Raw genomic sequence first — 14,796 nt, 5'->3', positions numbered from 1 at the left:
AGTTCCTCAAATACCAAGAGAAATTAGCCTGTTTCCTCCCTGTTCCTGGCTGTCCTAACTCTGTCCCATTGTCTTCTACTCCTGTCTCGGCATTATGAGGTCAGTGGAGGGTTGAGACAGTCAAGGTTTCTCAAATCATGGTCCGTATGTACTGCATGCTTATCACACAGACGAAACAATTGTCACTTTTGACTTCATTACAGACCCGCAGTCTAGGGATAAGTACCTTCCAAGAGGGAGTGAGACACAGCTCCTTTATCACACAAGGCCGGAAGGCTCCCTCTGTGTGCCTGACCCTGATGGCCTCTTTTACTTCTGCCTCAAAGGCAGGTGTGAACTCTGAATGGAAAAAAGCAGGTCCGTTCTCAACCACAGAATTAAAAAGAATACTGGCTCGCTGGACAGTCATAATAGAGTCTTGCAGCATGCTCCCTCTTGAAAGCCTCTCTAGGAAAACCTCAGACACCCTGTGGTGACGCTGCTACTACTCCTAACAGATGCAAAAGACTGGGCGAAATGGCCTTGGGCCACTGTCCTTTAGATCTGTCACCTGCATTTAGCTGCTAGGCCACCTCATCCATTGAACCCCATGGGCAGAATGTCCACAGCCTACATACAGCGTTACATAAATATTTGAAACCTGAAAAAAAAAAAAACCACTGCTCTAAAGTATAAAGGGAACCTGTAAAGCTCAAAGCGACAATGCTTCATAAAATGTCTGCAAAACACAGCATGGTGCTAGCTCGTCAAGTGTAGCTCAACTCCAATTGTTCCATATAAATTAATGTAGTGTGGGAGGTGGACCACTTTGATAGGTGTGATATGAGGTGGGACAGAGCCCCCAGAGCCTCAGAAGTCCTCTAAGTGGCTGCTCCTCTGCGTCCCCAGGCCTAAGCCTGTTCCCTAGACCCAGCCTCACATTCACCCTCCTCTTGGCGAGGCTCTCTATCCACCATGACTCCCTCACCTTTCTTTGTCCCTTTTCTCCTCTACCCAAAGGCAAACAGAGTCTCACTATGTAGCCCAACCCATCCTTAAACACAGCATGCTACTGCCTTGGCTTCTTAAATGCTGGCAATACGGGCATGTACCTCCAACACCCAGCTCCTCTTGCATCTAGGTTCCCCGATTTCTCCTCTTCCCTGAACTAAACCAGAAGCCCCAGGAATCTCCTACCAGCCTGGACAAGCAGCTTGGCTTCTCCCACCCCCAGGAGGAATCTCAGCAGCTGGCTCTAGCTAGGGCCAGCAGGGCTATGCCCTGCTCTCACTGTCCAGCTGGGCAGTGCACAGCTGACCCAGACCTGCCCAAGCCTGGCTGGCATGGGTGGAATCTTCATGGTCAGAAACTGGGAGGGAGTATCACGTAGCTGGTAAGAATTTGGGAGACCTGAATTCAACTCTGTCTCCAGGGTGACCTGCGACAGATTATTTCGTCTCTGTGTCTTTGTTTCCTTGCATGTAAAACAATGTTCACAATCACTAAAATTGAATGTGAATTATTATGCCAAAATTATTACATCCATAAAACCAGCCTTCCCCACAGAGCACTAATGACAGCTGGGAGGTTTAAGATTATAGGCAACCTGTACAACACAGTTTATGTGTGCCCTGTTACAACAGCTAAGGGTATTTACTGTGTCATGCGCAATCTGCAATTTCTGGGCATTATTCCAATGAACTCTCATGACACAGTGGCAGAGGTCCAGTTTGTTATCTCTGGGTCCTTACAAGAAAACTGGAGCTTAGGGACTTTAAAGATCTTCCCTAGTACCCTATAGCTGGGGTTTTAAAATACCTGTAACCCCAATCCGAATACCAAAACGTCATGTTTATACATCTCTCTGATGGGCGACAGACCTGGCAGAACCTGGAGAAAGTCTAGGTGGGAACAAAGTCCCACGTCTGAGGTACGGCTGAGACCCTATGGCCTCTTGTACCTTGTCCTCCAGCCCCACCACCCACCCCATGTTAAAGGAAAGACTGAGAAATACTATGTAGCCAAATGCAAACCATTACAGTCAGGTTTAAATCAGATGCCAATGTAAACGCTATGTGGACCAACAAGCACTCAGCCAGGACATGGCAATGAAACCATCTCCGCTCCTCAGTGGTTCTGTGGCCGCCCAGGCTCAGCCTGAGGACAGGGGACAGGGGACGGGAAGCTCCTTCTGGATAAAACTTTTCCCTTTTCAATGCTAGAGAGACTTGGCTGCGGCTCCACCCACCCTCCCCAGCCAGGTCCCAGGGCTTGGCCAGCAAGGAAGAATTATGCACCATCCCACCCAGCTGCTGAAGACCCCTAGAGCTTGTGGCCTCACTCCCGCCGTTCTTCCCTGGGCTCCCAGACCACAGAGGGAGCAGGTGGAAACAGCGAGATTCCTAGTTCATGTGGCCTCCTCTCCTTCGCTCACTCGCCTACCTGCCCAGGGGATTCCTGGGCTGACGATGGTCCAGGCCAAGAAAGAGCATGGAGGTCACTGTAAGTCCTCATCGGTTGCTCCAACCTCATACACAATGCCCCAGCCCTTTGCAAAGACCACCCTAGCCTGTCACCTCTAACTGGCCCTTGGGCTCTGAGGCCATATTCCCAGTAACTTAGCTGCTTGCTTTCTTTGCCCTCTGCCACAGCAACCCCAAGTCATACCTTAAAAGACTCCAAGAATCCTCCATGGCCTCCATTCTCAAATTTGTCCTCCTCAGGGCCCAAGCCTAGCATGACCTGTGTGTGTGTGTGAAGTTCATCGTGAAGGTTGTCCAGGAGAGCAGCCCGGGTCCGGTCCTAGAAAGGAAGGGTATATGCAGTGTGCAGACACCACCTGTGCCCTTCCCTCTGTGCTCCAGATGCCTGGTCTGAGGGTCGTCATTCTGTCACCAGCTCCTGACCATAGCGCGGTCTTAGAGGAGACTGAATTTCATGCTCACTAATGCCAGAGTTAGCACAAATTTTCCAGGTCAACCCCTGCTCTCTCTCCATGGCCATACCACCTCTTCTAAGGCTTGCCCTAGGGATGCCCAGGCCAGATCTCAGACCAAGATCTATATCCACAGCCCTTGGCCCATGGCTCTTGAACAGTCAGGGATCAGCCATAGACATGCATGCAGCCTCCAGGGGGCTCCATTTACACAAACTGGACAAGCACTTTCAGCAGGCCACAGTCCAAAGGAAGCTCCTCTCCTAATAGTCTCCATGTCACCACAGAGCCTAAGCTCAAAGCCTGAGTCACCCTATAATCCCACTTTTCCCACCCTTACTTCTAGGAGTGTCTTCCCAACCCTGACTTTAGAGGAGCGTCCAACGTTTTGACATTATGGCACAATGTTGTCATCTATAAGAACAGTCAGGACACCGGGGGGACAATTCATGTTTTATACTTACTCGTCTATGATTTTGTCTTGGAACACATTCAGGGTTATCCTGGGGCACATGTGGCTTGCCGGCCTCTGGCTGGACACACCTACCCACAGTTTAAACCAGTACCTCCTGTGAAATGTTCACCTCTGTTGGGTCTCTTAGACTCTTTAATCATTTCCAACTGGCCGGTTTCCTGTCCTAGCTCCCTTTCAACCCCTTCTCCTCCTCTAACACCCACTGGCTAATGATGCCTCTAATGTGCGAATCAAACACTGCTTAAACAGTTCATAGCATCCATCACCTGGAAGCCCCAGTCTCTCTCCATCTAATGCAACCGCCATCTGCAGCTGAGCCCCACCTTCCAGCCACATGAGCTGCCGTCACATCTCCCACCCCAAAGCATCCGATTCTGTTTGGCCCTTGACTATTCCCTGTGTCTGGAATGACTTTCCAGACTCTCTTGCAGCTCAAAGGCAACCTCCTCCAAGAAGCCCTCCCTGAACACATCCTCTGTCTTCCCTAGCAGAAGCAATCAATATCCACTGGCTCTATCACAGCCCAGAGTATAACACAGGACACGGAATTATAAACCACCATTTCTCTTCAGTAAAGATCTGTGCACTCATAGCAGCAGAAGGAATGTGTCACTTATCTCTGATAACAGAACAAGACCTGGGCATAATACATGTTCAGTAAAGAACCAGGGACTGGCTGGTGAGATCTAGAGTCTATGTGAGTTCCCAAGAAGAAAAAAAAGAAAGAATTCCCAAAGCAACACAGAGCTGAGGGCTTTGGAGGGAGCAAAAGCTCCCCAATTGAACGAGCACCATGGTGAGAAGCCTGAAAGACGCTAGAGCAAGTCCAGAGGAGACGTTCAGTCCAGCGCTCTCACCTCCAGCTTGGCAAACTTGTCCGACTTGCAGCAAGCATTCTCTGCGTTTGTGAGCTTGGTGAGCAGAAACTCCCGGAATTCTGCGCCCTGAAACAGATAAGAGGGCTCAGAATTCTCCCAGCCTCGGCTGTAGACAAAATGCTTCCAACCACTGTAACAGAAAGAACAGGGGAGGATGGGGACAGCCCCTGCAAGAGCCCTTCTCACATCTGGTCATATCCAGCCAAGGCCAGCCCCACCTGCTAATATACCGTCACAGAAGCCAGCTGCCCCAGTACTGGGAAACCCGCCCTCCACATGGCACCTGGCCTGGAGCACAGTATGGAGGTCCTGCTCCTCATAGGAAGGCAGTCCCATCATCAATGTCCCAATAAGGGCCAGACTGGCCCCAAAGGGTAAGGCAGGGAGATATCCAGGAAGGAGAGAACCCTACAGCCAGGACCTCCCTGGCAAGGCTCCCAGTTGGAAGTCCTCTTCCAACCACTGATGCTCAGGTGGGCAGACCTGGGGACTTGAGTATGGCAAAAATAGTAGAAGAGGTTTTTACCTTTTGGAAAACAGGTGGGCTTGGCAGAGGGGGCCCAAAGGCAGGCACGTCTTCCCTTGCAGTGACTGATACCTGCAAGGAAAGGTCTGGCATGAGCTGAGACAGAAGAGAAATCCCACTTCTTAGAGACCAACTCACACCTCCCCCTTCCCAGGACACAGAATGTCTGCGCGAGCATCACCCGCAAGCCCCAAATGATGCTCCTATAATGGGCTGATTGAGATGGGAGCCTGCATCCTTCCCTCTGCCTTGCTAGGGGCCAAAAGCAAGTTTAGCAGGGTGATGCCTTGGGATGTGGAATGGCTGGGACCCTGATCACAAAACAGTACAGGTGGCCACAAGGTTTATTTCATTACCTCATTGTAAGTGTTCGTCCCTGAGAATTACTGCCCATTTTGTTGATGAAAAAAGAGATGGAACCAACAACCCAAAGCCAGAGAAAGGGGTACAGAGAATCTAGACCACACAAACATAGCTGAGGTTTGCCCCCACTATAGTGACCCCCAAACCTGTTCATATATCAAACTCACTTTTAAAAAGTAAATACTGGGCCAGGGAGATGGTGCCACAGGTTAAAAAAAAAAAAAAAAACCTGCCACACAAGCCTTAAGGTCTCCAGAAGAGAATTGACTCCCAAAAGTTGTATCTGTGGTTCTCCCAACACATCACACACACACATACACACACACCAGCAACAACTATTACTGTAACAACAATAAATAATTCAATTTTGGGGAAAATGCAAATACTGGTTGCAAGGACAAGAGCTTGGGGCTCTTGGGAGCTTTGACACAGGCAGGGGACCCAGGTCTGGAGCCTGGCTCTACAGAGTCAGTCAGTCTGGCTGAAGCTTGAGTATAGATACCAAAGACATTGACTGGGAATGAGGATGGACGGACAGTAGTCAGGCTCCAGCCATATGCTGTGAGACGGCCTGTAAGAACATCCGGGGACTTTGCATAAGGGTGGTCCTGGAAGCAGGCAGCTTCCACTCCTCACCTCCTCTCTGCATGCAACTATCTTGGTCTTACCTGCTGTCGGCCCCTAAGGCTACAGGGCTCTGGGGAGGCTGCCCTATCCCTTCCCTAGCAGTGGCTGACGTGAAGGCCCTGGCATGCTGCCAACCGCTCTGGCCTGTGAAGTAGGGCAGATGCAATAGTCTGCCAGACTGGGTGAGCAGGCAGTCTGGGGCCCAGCCAAAATAAGGCCCTGCCAGGTCCGGGGGGGGGGGAGCAGAGCCTCGGTCAATGGGGCATTCTTCCTACAAGCTCAAGGCTATCGGCATGGCCCAAACTGAGGTACTCAGAGTCAAGAAATGGTTTGTGTTCACTGACAAGATTTTGGCTGACCCCTAGGTGCCAGGCATAGCCCCCCCCCCTCCATCCACCTACCATGCACCGGTGGCCCAAGTCTAGAATTCCATCTTGGAACAAGAATTTGGCTGCCTACCGTGGGTATCTGGGACACTTGGGACAAAGCACAGACGCTGGCCCAGCTGTTTCCCTGGGCCCCTCCCCCTCAGGCCTGCATTAAAGTAGTCTGTGCTGACAGAGTAAGTGGCTCAGATGTGCCCTGAAGTCCACAGGTCAGCAGGGTCAGGATCCAAGTCCTTTCTGGTAATGTCCATCCATCGCCCATCCTCATCCCAGCTCCTCCTCTGCACTCAGTCTTACCAGGCAGCTAGGCCTTTGTCACCCCCTCCTCTCAACTCGCTTCAGAAAGCAGAAGCACTGAATTTACATTCCTGTATCTAAAGCGGGCATGGGCTGGGAGAAAGCAGGGCAGGTCACTGGGGGAAGCATCTTTGAAGCTAGAAGGAGCTCAGTATGGGGACAACCAGATGCCTATGGGAACTGAGAGCATAAGGCCTGGAGACCCAACAGTGTCCAGGTATGACCTGCCAACCAGAAGACTGGCAGGGTTGTTCAGAGAAGCCATGATGGTCAGGGAAGCAGCCGCCTGCTTCACAGAAGAGTCTTGGAACCTCGGCAGAACTTCTGGAGTGGGGTGGAGTGGCCCCTTGGGGTAGGATGGGGGATCCCATTGATTGCCAAGCTGGAATCCCTTTCCAATCTAGAGTGATGGGAACTAAACTCCTACCTGGAAAGTAATTCAGTCACAGTTCATGCACACTCATGGAGCCAGCTTCTCACCTGCCCCAAAGGCTCCTGGGAAGACTTCCAATTCCAGGCTCCCTGACTCAGCGGCCTCAGCTTTAAGTGTCCTCAGCAGCAATCAGTCTCAATCTCGTCCCTATGAGCAGGCTAGTGGGACTTGTTAGGCTTCAAGCCTATTCCAGGGCTAGTGAGATGGCTCTGCGGGTAAAGGCACTTGCTGCTAGACCCAACAACCTGGGTTCGAGCCCCAGGAGCCACACTGTGGATGGAGAGAACCGACTCCTGTAAGTGGGCCTCTGATTTCCATATGCACATGCACACACACACACACACACACACAAACACGCATGCACACTCACACTCAAATGAATGTAGGAATACAATGCCGTAATGCGGAGCCTGGCACAGAGTGGGAACCACTATCGCTCAGGTTTTTTGTCTTTACGTATCCAACCGGACGACAAAAGGGCACCTTAAATACAGAGCTCCCCAATGCACCTGGCAGCCCACATCCCACCCTGCCTCTATCTCTGTTTCCACAAGTGGCCGGGGCTAGAAGACTCCCTGAGGTTATATAATCCAACTTCCCGGTTTTGCAATGATAGAAATAGAAGCCCAGGGATGACAATCACACAGGCACAAACAGACAGAGCAGAGGCAGAGATCCCAGGCTGCTGGGGGCCCTTCCTCCTTTACTCTTCTTCCTTGTTTCTTGTCTTCCTCCTGTAGGGTTCAGCTAAAGCCCAGTGTCACCCATGGTGCTTCTGCGGGGAGGGGGGAACTGGGTGAGCAGCACTCTGGAGAGCACCTTGGAAGACACAGGCATGGGTGGCGAATCCAAGCCTTCCTCAGTAGGAGCAGGGTGGCTATGATGCTGCCCTGACTGAATTGCACTCACTGGCTCCTCTGTCCCTTGCCTGGGGTCAGCAAAGCCAGTTCTTCCTTGTTTCCCAGTGTTCCCAGCACACAGAAGGCACAGAAGAAGAACCCTGTGTCTAGCAGCGACTGTAAACTGAATGCCCATTTCAGTCAAAGCAGGCTAGATTGTTCTGTGTCAGAGGGGCACACACAGCCACGCACATACAAAAAGTCCATGGACCTCAACAGGAGAGGTGTGCTTGCCATGGACTTATTAGAGGAGGGGGATGTGTTTCTGCAGAGGGAGCATGTACATATATGCATATGGGGTAGGGTGTGCGTGGAGGTCAAAGGACATTTGGGGAGTAGATACTCCTCACAGGTAGTGAGTGGGTCCCAGTGATCAAACCTGGGTCACCAGACTTGTGTAGTAAGCACCTTTACCCACTGAGCCATCTACATGTGCTTATTATTGCTGCTGTTTTGTTGTTATTGTTGTTGTTTGGTCTTTATTTAGCAACGGGTTCTCTGGAGCCCTGGATGTCCTGGAATTCATGCTGGACTCAAACTTTCAGCGATCCACCTGCCTCGGCCGCCCAAGAATGGGAATTAAAGGTATGTGACTGGTCCTACCATATCTTTTAAGACAGGGTCTCTCACTGAAACTTTATTTAGTTGAACTGGCTGACCTGAGAGATCTTCCTGTGTCTGCCACTCCAGTGCTGGAATTACAAATGCAACCAGCTTCCTATGTGGGTGTTCAGGATCTGAACTCAGGTCCTTGTGCTTGGAGAGCAAGCACTTTACTGACAGCCACGTCCCCAGCCCAAGAGCTCGCTCTTTCTCTCTCTCTCTCTCTCTCTCTCTCTCTCTCTCTCTCTCTCTCTCTCTCTCTCTTTCTTTCCTTTTACTTTTTATACATCTCATACTTGGTTTTAAAAATTGACAATACTTTTGCACTTACTACATCTGGTTCTAAATTGACAAAGCAGAGGAATCACCATTGTGAAGGCATTGAAGATGGCTAAGCCACAGCAAGCCTCGGAAAGCCGCAAGGGCCTGGGTTAGTATCTAGTACACATTCCCAGCCTCAATTTTCCCATTGCAATGGCATGTGCATTTCTCCTTCGGCTTAAGATGCTGATACCCAGCATTCTGTGATGTAGGGAACACTCTGGGAATCTGAGCTCTGGTCTCTCTTCCCAGGAAACAAAGAAAAACAGAAACTCGCCACTTGGTGACCACCTAGCCCTCACCCTAAAGTTTCTGACTCAGCCTATCTCCCATGGATCCCAGACCCCTCAAACCAATGGAACACAGAGATGTGCTGCCCTGGAGGTTAGGAAAAAGAAGGAAGGTGAAGAAGCAGCCAGTGAGGAGCAAGGGAACTTTCTCTCCGGTGTGTCCTGTCTCTCCGATGCTGAGGGCTGGGAGCCAGAACAGTCTAATGCATTCCACACACCGCCTCCCATTACAGTAAGTGGCCCTTCCTTCTCTCTATTCTTTAACATGTATTGATTATATTTATTAATGGAGTTTAGTGTATTATTTCCTCACATGCATACAATATGCACTGACTAAATCCAACTTTCTTTAATCCACCTTGCTTCCCACACCCTCCTCATCCTCTTTTTATTTTTTTTACAGGGTCTTTGTTGATCAGGCTAGCTTGGAACTCTCATGCCCCAGGACCCTGCCCCCACATCTGCTGGGATCTGGGGATTATAGGCATGTATCATCACCAGCGACTAGCATGACATTTCTAGCATTCATGGATCTTAGAAAGAAAAACTAAAAGTCCCCCAGTCAGGAGCATCACCAAGGTCTTGCATTCTCATAGAAATCTTCCAGTTAAAGCCATTCATTTGCTCACGTTATCCAGATGCAGGGGCCAGGGTCTGTGAGTCCCCTCTAGCCTTTGTCTTCCCATTGTCCCTCTTTCTCTCCCCTTTCCTGGCCATCCTCTCCTCTTCCTCAGACTTCCTCTAGCAAATGCTATCACCATATCCAAAGCTCAGCACTCGGGGCTTCTGGACCACTGAGTGAGAAGCTGAAGAGCTAGAGGAAGGATACAGGAGATGATCGTGAAAGATGCTTTCCACCAAGGGTCAGGCTCCAATCTCAGAAGCCCATGGGGATTGCAACCGTGGGGAGTGCAATACTTTTAAGACCTGGTGTATTTCCTGAAACTTGCTCTGTAGCTTAGGCTGGCCTAAAACTCAAAGGTCCACCTGCATCTGCCTCCTAAGTGCTGGGATTAAAGCATGCCCAGTTAAGACCTAGTGTCTTTTGCTGTCACTGAGCCCACCATGCCTAGGGATGTACCTGGGCTCATGACTGATTCCCCCCCACACACCCATGAGTCTTTTTCCTTACCTTGTAGGATGGCGTCTCTGTGCCTGGGCTCTCAGCCTGAACAACAATGTAGGCATGTAAGAAGTTTGAAGCAATCATATCTGGGACAAATGGTGTGTTTTCTTCTTGGAAGATGATGGCCACAATGTCATTCCCAATGTGCCGCTTTCTCTGCAACTAAACAGAAAGTACTTCGTTGTTACAAGGGAGTTAGGAACCTCCCTAAACAGAAGAGTTTAGCAGCAAATCCCTCTTTCTTCCAGCTTTCACAAAGCCTGAGCTCTGAGGTCCAGCTCTTTGGGGAGCTGTTTCTCTCAATCTGTGGGTACGACCAAGAGGGAAAGGGAGGAAGATGGCCATGTTGTTAGGTAACAGCTGGCCTGCCTGAGTGTAACTAAACTCAACAGCATACAGAGCCTGGACCGAGGACCATGGAGAGAATGTAAGAACGTCAGGCCAGTCATAATTTATCTAGAAGAAACACAAACATAGGAGAAGCCACCTGAACCCACTAATCAAGCTGCCAGCCAAGAGTAAGTCAGCCGCTCTCTGGCAGAAAGTACCTGGCAGCTTTAGGAGGAGAGAGCAGGTGGCAGCAGAGGGCATCCTGAAAAACACGGGCAAGATTGGCGAGGAAATGCAGACAGAAGAGGCAGGGGACAGAGCACTCCACCAGAGGGGAGGACACTCCGAGAAACGCAGGTCAATCGACTAGGGGAGAACAAGAGGACAGAACCCAACAGTGCCAGGCACTCTGCCATGTGACCTGGGTTACTAGCCCCTACTACGTGCCTGGGACTGCGGATGCTGTTCGCATGAATGATTACAAATGTTCAGGTTTCCTTTTACGTAGGCCCTGCCAATCAACGCCTGTGGTCCTTCACTAAATGCACACTCAAAGTGGAACTTGTGCTCAGCTCTTTCAGATAGGGTTTCTCATTCACAGAGTGTCTGCTCTGAACATTGTACTGGGTGTCTTTATGCAAACTGTCTTGCTTATTACACACACACACACACACACACACACACACACACACACACACACACACACACCGCTGGCGCCCATTTCTTAAGAGGGAAGAACTGTCTTTGATTTGGTTCCTGCCAAGAGCCAAGCTCTGCAGCACACCCAGGCAGAAATGACGCTGAGGTAATGAGCCTCAGACTAGGGCAGTAGGTGAGGGAGGCTGTAAGAAAATAGGGACCAAAGGTGAGCACTCAGGGAAAACCCACTTTGGCTACACAAGGGATCACACACCCACTTGTTTCTAGAACATTCAGTTATTATTTGGGAGCCAAATCATAATTTGCTTGCCAATTTCTTTTATTCCCAAGAAACCATGCACAGTGTTTACAACTTTGCATCCCCACTCCCTTCCCAGTGCCCTAGACAGAAACAAACAGGTCAGAGCTTGGGGGATGCCCTTCTATGTTCTCTGAAATAGGAAGGAGGAAAGAAGTGGGATAAGGTGATCAATGTCACAACAGCCAGAATCAGCTGCAAGAGCCAAACCCTCCAGAAAGATGTGCAGCTCAAAGCTGCTGCTCTGGAGCGAGCTGACAAATGCTGGGGTCACAGGTCTCACAGAGTCCCCAGGCTAGGGACAGGCAAGGAGGCTGCGAGTATTCTCCTACAAACCTCACACTCACAGGGCAGCAAAGAGCAGAAAGGCTGAGTGGCCAGGACAGAAGTTCCCCCAAGAAGCAGGCACACGCCAGCTGTGGCTCACAGGAGCCAGCTGTTCGGCAACCCACAGAACCCTCTAACACAGACGCCACTCCACATGCTCTGAAGCCGCGAGGCCACCGACGGGCTGAGAGTCACGCGCTTTCGGCCTGCTCTCCCCGCTTCCGACTCCCATCGGCAGAGCTGCCGGTGGCCTTTGCCAGCCACCACTATTTGCTTTGCTCCCAGCTCAACCCTTCATTGACTTCCTGGTGCTAACTTCTACTTTCGGTGCTAAAGACAGAGTTCAGGGCCTCCTGCATGCTAGGAACTACACGGAGTCTCAAGGAAGTGTTTTAACAAGCCACCCCAGGCTGCAGTGCCCCATCTGTCAAGTGGAAGCGACCTGCAGCTTGGCCCTGTCTTCTGTCCTGGTTACCTGCTGAGTATCACCGTCTGTGAAGGGCAGCTTGGTAGAGACATGGAACATGATCTCTCGGTCCCGGAAAGTGGTGTATACAGATTCCACCCCTGTCTGTCCGTGGGTCACATCCAGGCCGCCTCGGAAACTGGCATTAAAAAAAGGCAGAAGCAGAATTAGGAGTGAGGTGGAGCTGTGTCATGGTGCCACTAAGGACAGGTAGCAAACAAGTAGGTGAGAAGACATGGAAGTGCTGAGGGCCAATGAGTGTATAAGGTAGGAAGGTGTGCAGATTGGTTCTTCTGCGCAGCCTAGCCAAGTGTCCTACAATCAACCACCTATCTGAGAGACGGAGGCGGACCTGGTGGCTGGGACCTGGTGGCTACATGTTAGCAACCCTAGCACATTAAAGGTCAAAGCAGGAGTTTGAGGCCAGCCTGGACTATAGAGTGAGATTTTGACTTACAACAGAATCAGATTAACTAACTAATTTAAGCAAAGCCTCTACCTCAAGCCTTGGTTATGGACCCTCCACATGGCTGTTCAAGTGAGAAGGCCACCAGCCATTCATAACCCCACACAGATGCCTGACCTAGCTCCCCAAGGCCCCTGGTCAGGAGCCAGGACAGTCAGTCTCTCTACTGGATGTGGGTGAATTCATGCGAGACTTGGGGCCTGACGAAGGACAGCTGATGAGCTTTGAACAGTCAGCTTTTGTAGAGACAAACACATGATGCTCCCTGCACATCTGTAACATCCCAGGAAGGAGACATTGGGAAAGGACTGATGACCTTCTAGGAGCCAGCTCTTCTCCCTTCACAGAAATATGGCTGCCAGCCTGGGACCACAGTCTTCAGCAACCAGAAGGAAAAAACAAAAAACAGATACACCTCAGGCCCTTTCGGGTTCCAAACCTGCTTTGTCTGCATTATCTGTTTTAATCCCCTGTGACCTTGTGGGTTGTTACTAAGTTCACGTTTATCTCCCTTTTTACAGATAAGGAACTGGACTGATCTCCGGGTAAAGTCACTGGTCCAACCTCTTAGGGCTTGTGAGCATGGGAGGCAGGAGTCTAACTCTGGTGTGACTGACTCCAGACTCCAAGCAATAGTAGTGACTGCAAAGTGAGAAGATGGAGCAAGGGGTGCAGGGAGGAGGAGGAAGCAGAGGAAGAAAGCAATTATCAAATGCCTAGGACAACTGGACTAATGCTTTTCACAGGATGTGAGGTGCTTGTTTTGGCCCTTGGACTAAATCTGAGGACTCCCAGCCATATGCCAGTCACTCAGTTGGACAGGTCTGAAATATTCCCAAATGTCACCTTTTCTGAGGAAAATCAAGGGCCAGGGTTTTCCAAACAACAGTCCCAATAATCTAGCTTTCTGTCCATTTAAGGGACTGGGCACTGCTGCATGGACTTCTGCCAAGAGGGTTATTACGTTCGCGTGAAGTCTTAATTATCTGTTCTTCGCATGTTGTCCAAATTGGGTCACTTCCTTAGAAACAGCACAGGGTTCTCTTTCTCCTGCCAGGTAAGTGGTAGGGAAGGTGGATTCCTTTCACTGTCAGTGTAAGCCAAATGTAATTAGGAAGGCAGACCTCAGCAGGAGCCACCTCATCATGCTGCCCAGGCCACTGCCTCTCAGCCAACCTGTCACTCTAGATTATCCCTGGGACCACTGAGTCTTCAGGAATGCAGGCACGTGAGCAAAGGATCGAAGCTGGAAAAGCCCCATGCTCCCTCAGGACAGAACTGTCTGCCCTGGCCCTCACCAGGGGCCCCACCCATGAATGAAGTCAGCCTCAGACAAAACTCACCCTTTGAAGTCCTGCAATGTGATGGTGTCCCCTAGGAGATTCAAAAACTCCTTGAAAGCTGGGCTCTCCTCGTTGTTCCCAAACAGCTCTTCTTCCAGGGTCTGGAAGAAACACGGGGGCCGGGGAAGAAATGGGAAGAAGCCACTGAGTGTGAAGCGAAAGGGTTGTCCAAACCCGGGGTTTCTTTCTCCTCTTCCCTGTTGTCCATTGGCCCTCAGAGACAGGTTAATGGAGGAACACTGCAGAGCTGGGTGCTGGCCCTGGGGAAGGAGGTCTTGGGATCCAAGAGCTCAGAGCAAAGAGCTTTCAGACTTAACACCAAAACCATGACTCAAAGTATAGGACTGGTTTCAAAGTGAAAGAACTCTAAAGAACGGTTCGGCGTGGTGGCACACTCCTTAAATCCTTGCACTCAGAAGGCAGAGGCAGACAAATGTGAATTCGAGGCCAGGGTGTGTCTACAGAGGAAATTCTAGGCTAGCTGGGCTACACAGTGAGAACCTGTCTCATAACAAAAACTCTACAGTATTAAAAAAAAAAAGACCCTACTTCATAATCACTGGGATGGGTCTGCTGATGAGTGACAAGAACAAGTGTGGGGGAGGTTACGGAGACCTCGGAACACTTGCTCACTGTTGACAGGAATGTGAACAGGGCAGAGACTCTGGCAACAGCCTGCCAGCCTCAGACGGCTAACTACCGAGCAATTCTACCCCTAGGTATACACCTAAGAGACAACAAAATGCATGAACACATGCACACACACAC

The 14,796-nt window shown here is 50.5% G+C and overlaps 1 protein-coding gene across 7 annotated transcripts in view; it reads right to left on the bottom strand.

Annotated features, from left to right (window-relative positions):
* Window positions 1–14,796, bottom strand: part of Rap1gap2 (RAP1 GTPase activating protein 2) — a 227,198-nt gene that overhangs the window by 18,374 nt on the left and 194,028 nt on the right. For all 7 annotated transcript variants that reach the window (XM_026780923.1, XM_005349570.2, XM_013347349.2 and 4 more), the window contains 6 exons: window positions 14,029–14,129; window positions 12,229–12,358; window positions 10,145–10,300; window positions 4,794–4,865; window positions 4,247–4,333; window positions 2,647–2,781 (listed from right to left, as the gene is read on the bottom strand). In XM_026780923.1, the coding sequence (XP_026636724.1) occupies window positions 2,647–2,781; window positions 4,247–4,333; window positions 4,794–4,865; window positions 10,145–10,300; window positions 12,229–12,358; window positions 14,029–14,129 (681 nt within the window). The remainder of the gene's footprint in view (window positions 1–2,646; window positions 2,782–4,246; window positions 4,334–4,793; window positions 4,866–10,144; window positions 10,301–12,228; window positions 12,359–14,028; window positions 14,130–14,796) is intronic.

Source organism: Microtus ochrogaster, chromosome 7, assembly GCF_000317375.1.
Source record: "Microtus ochrogaster isolate Prairie Vole_2 chromosome 7, MicOch1.0, whole genome shotgun sequence".
In the NCBI taxonomy this organism is placed as follows: Eukaryota; Metazoa; Chordata; class Mammalia; order Rodentia; family Cricetidae; genus Microtus; species Microtus ochrogaster.
This window is presented reverse-complemented; position numbering and strand designations above follow the sequence as displayed.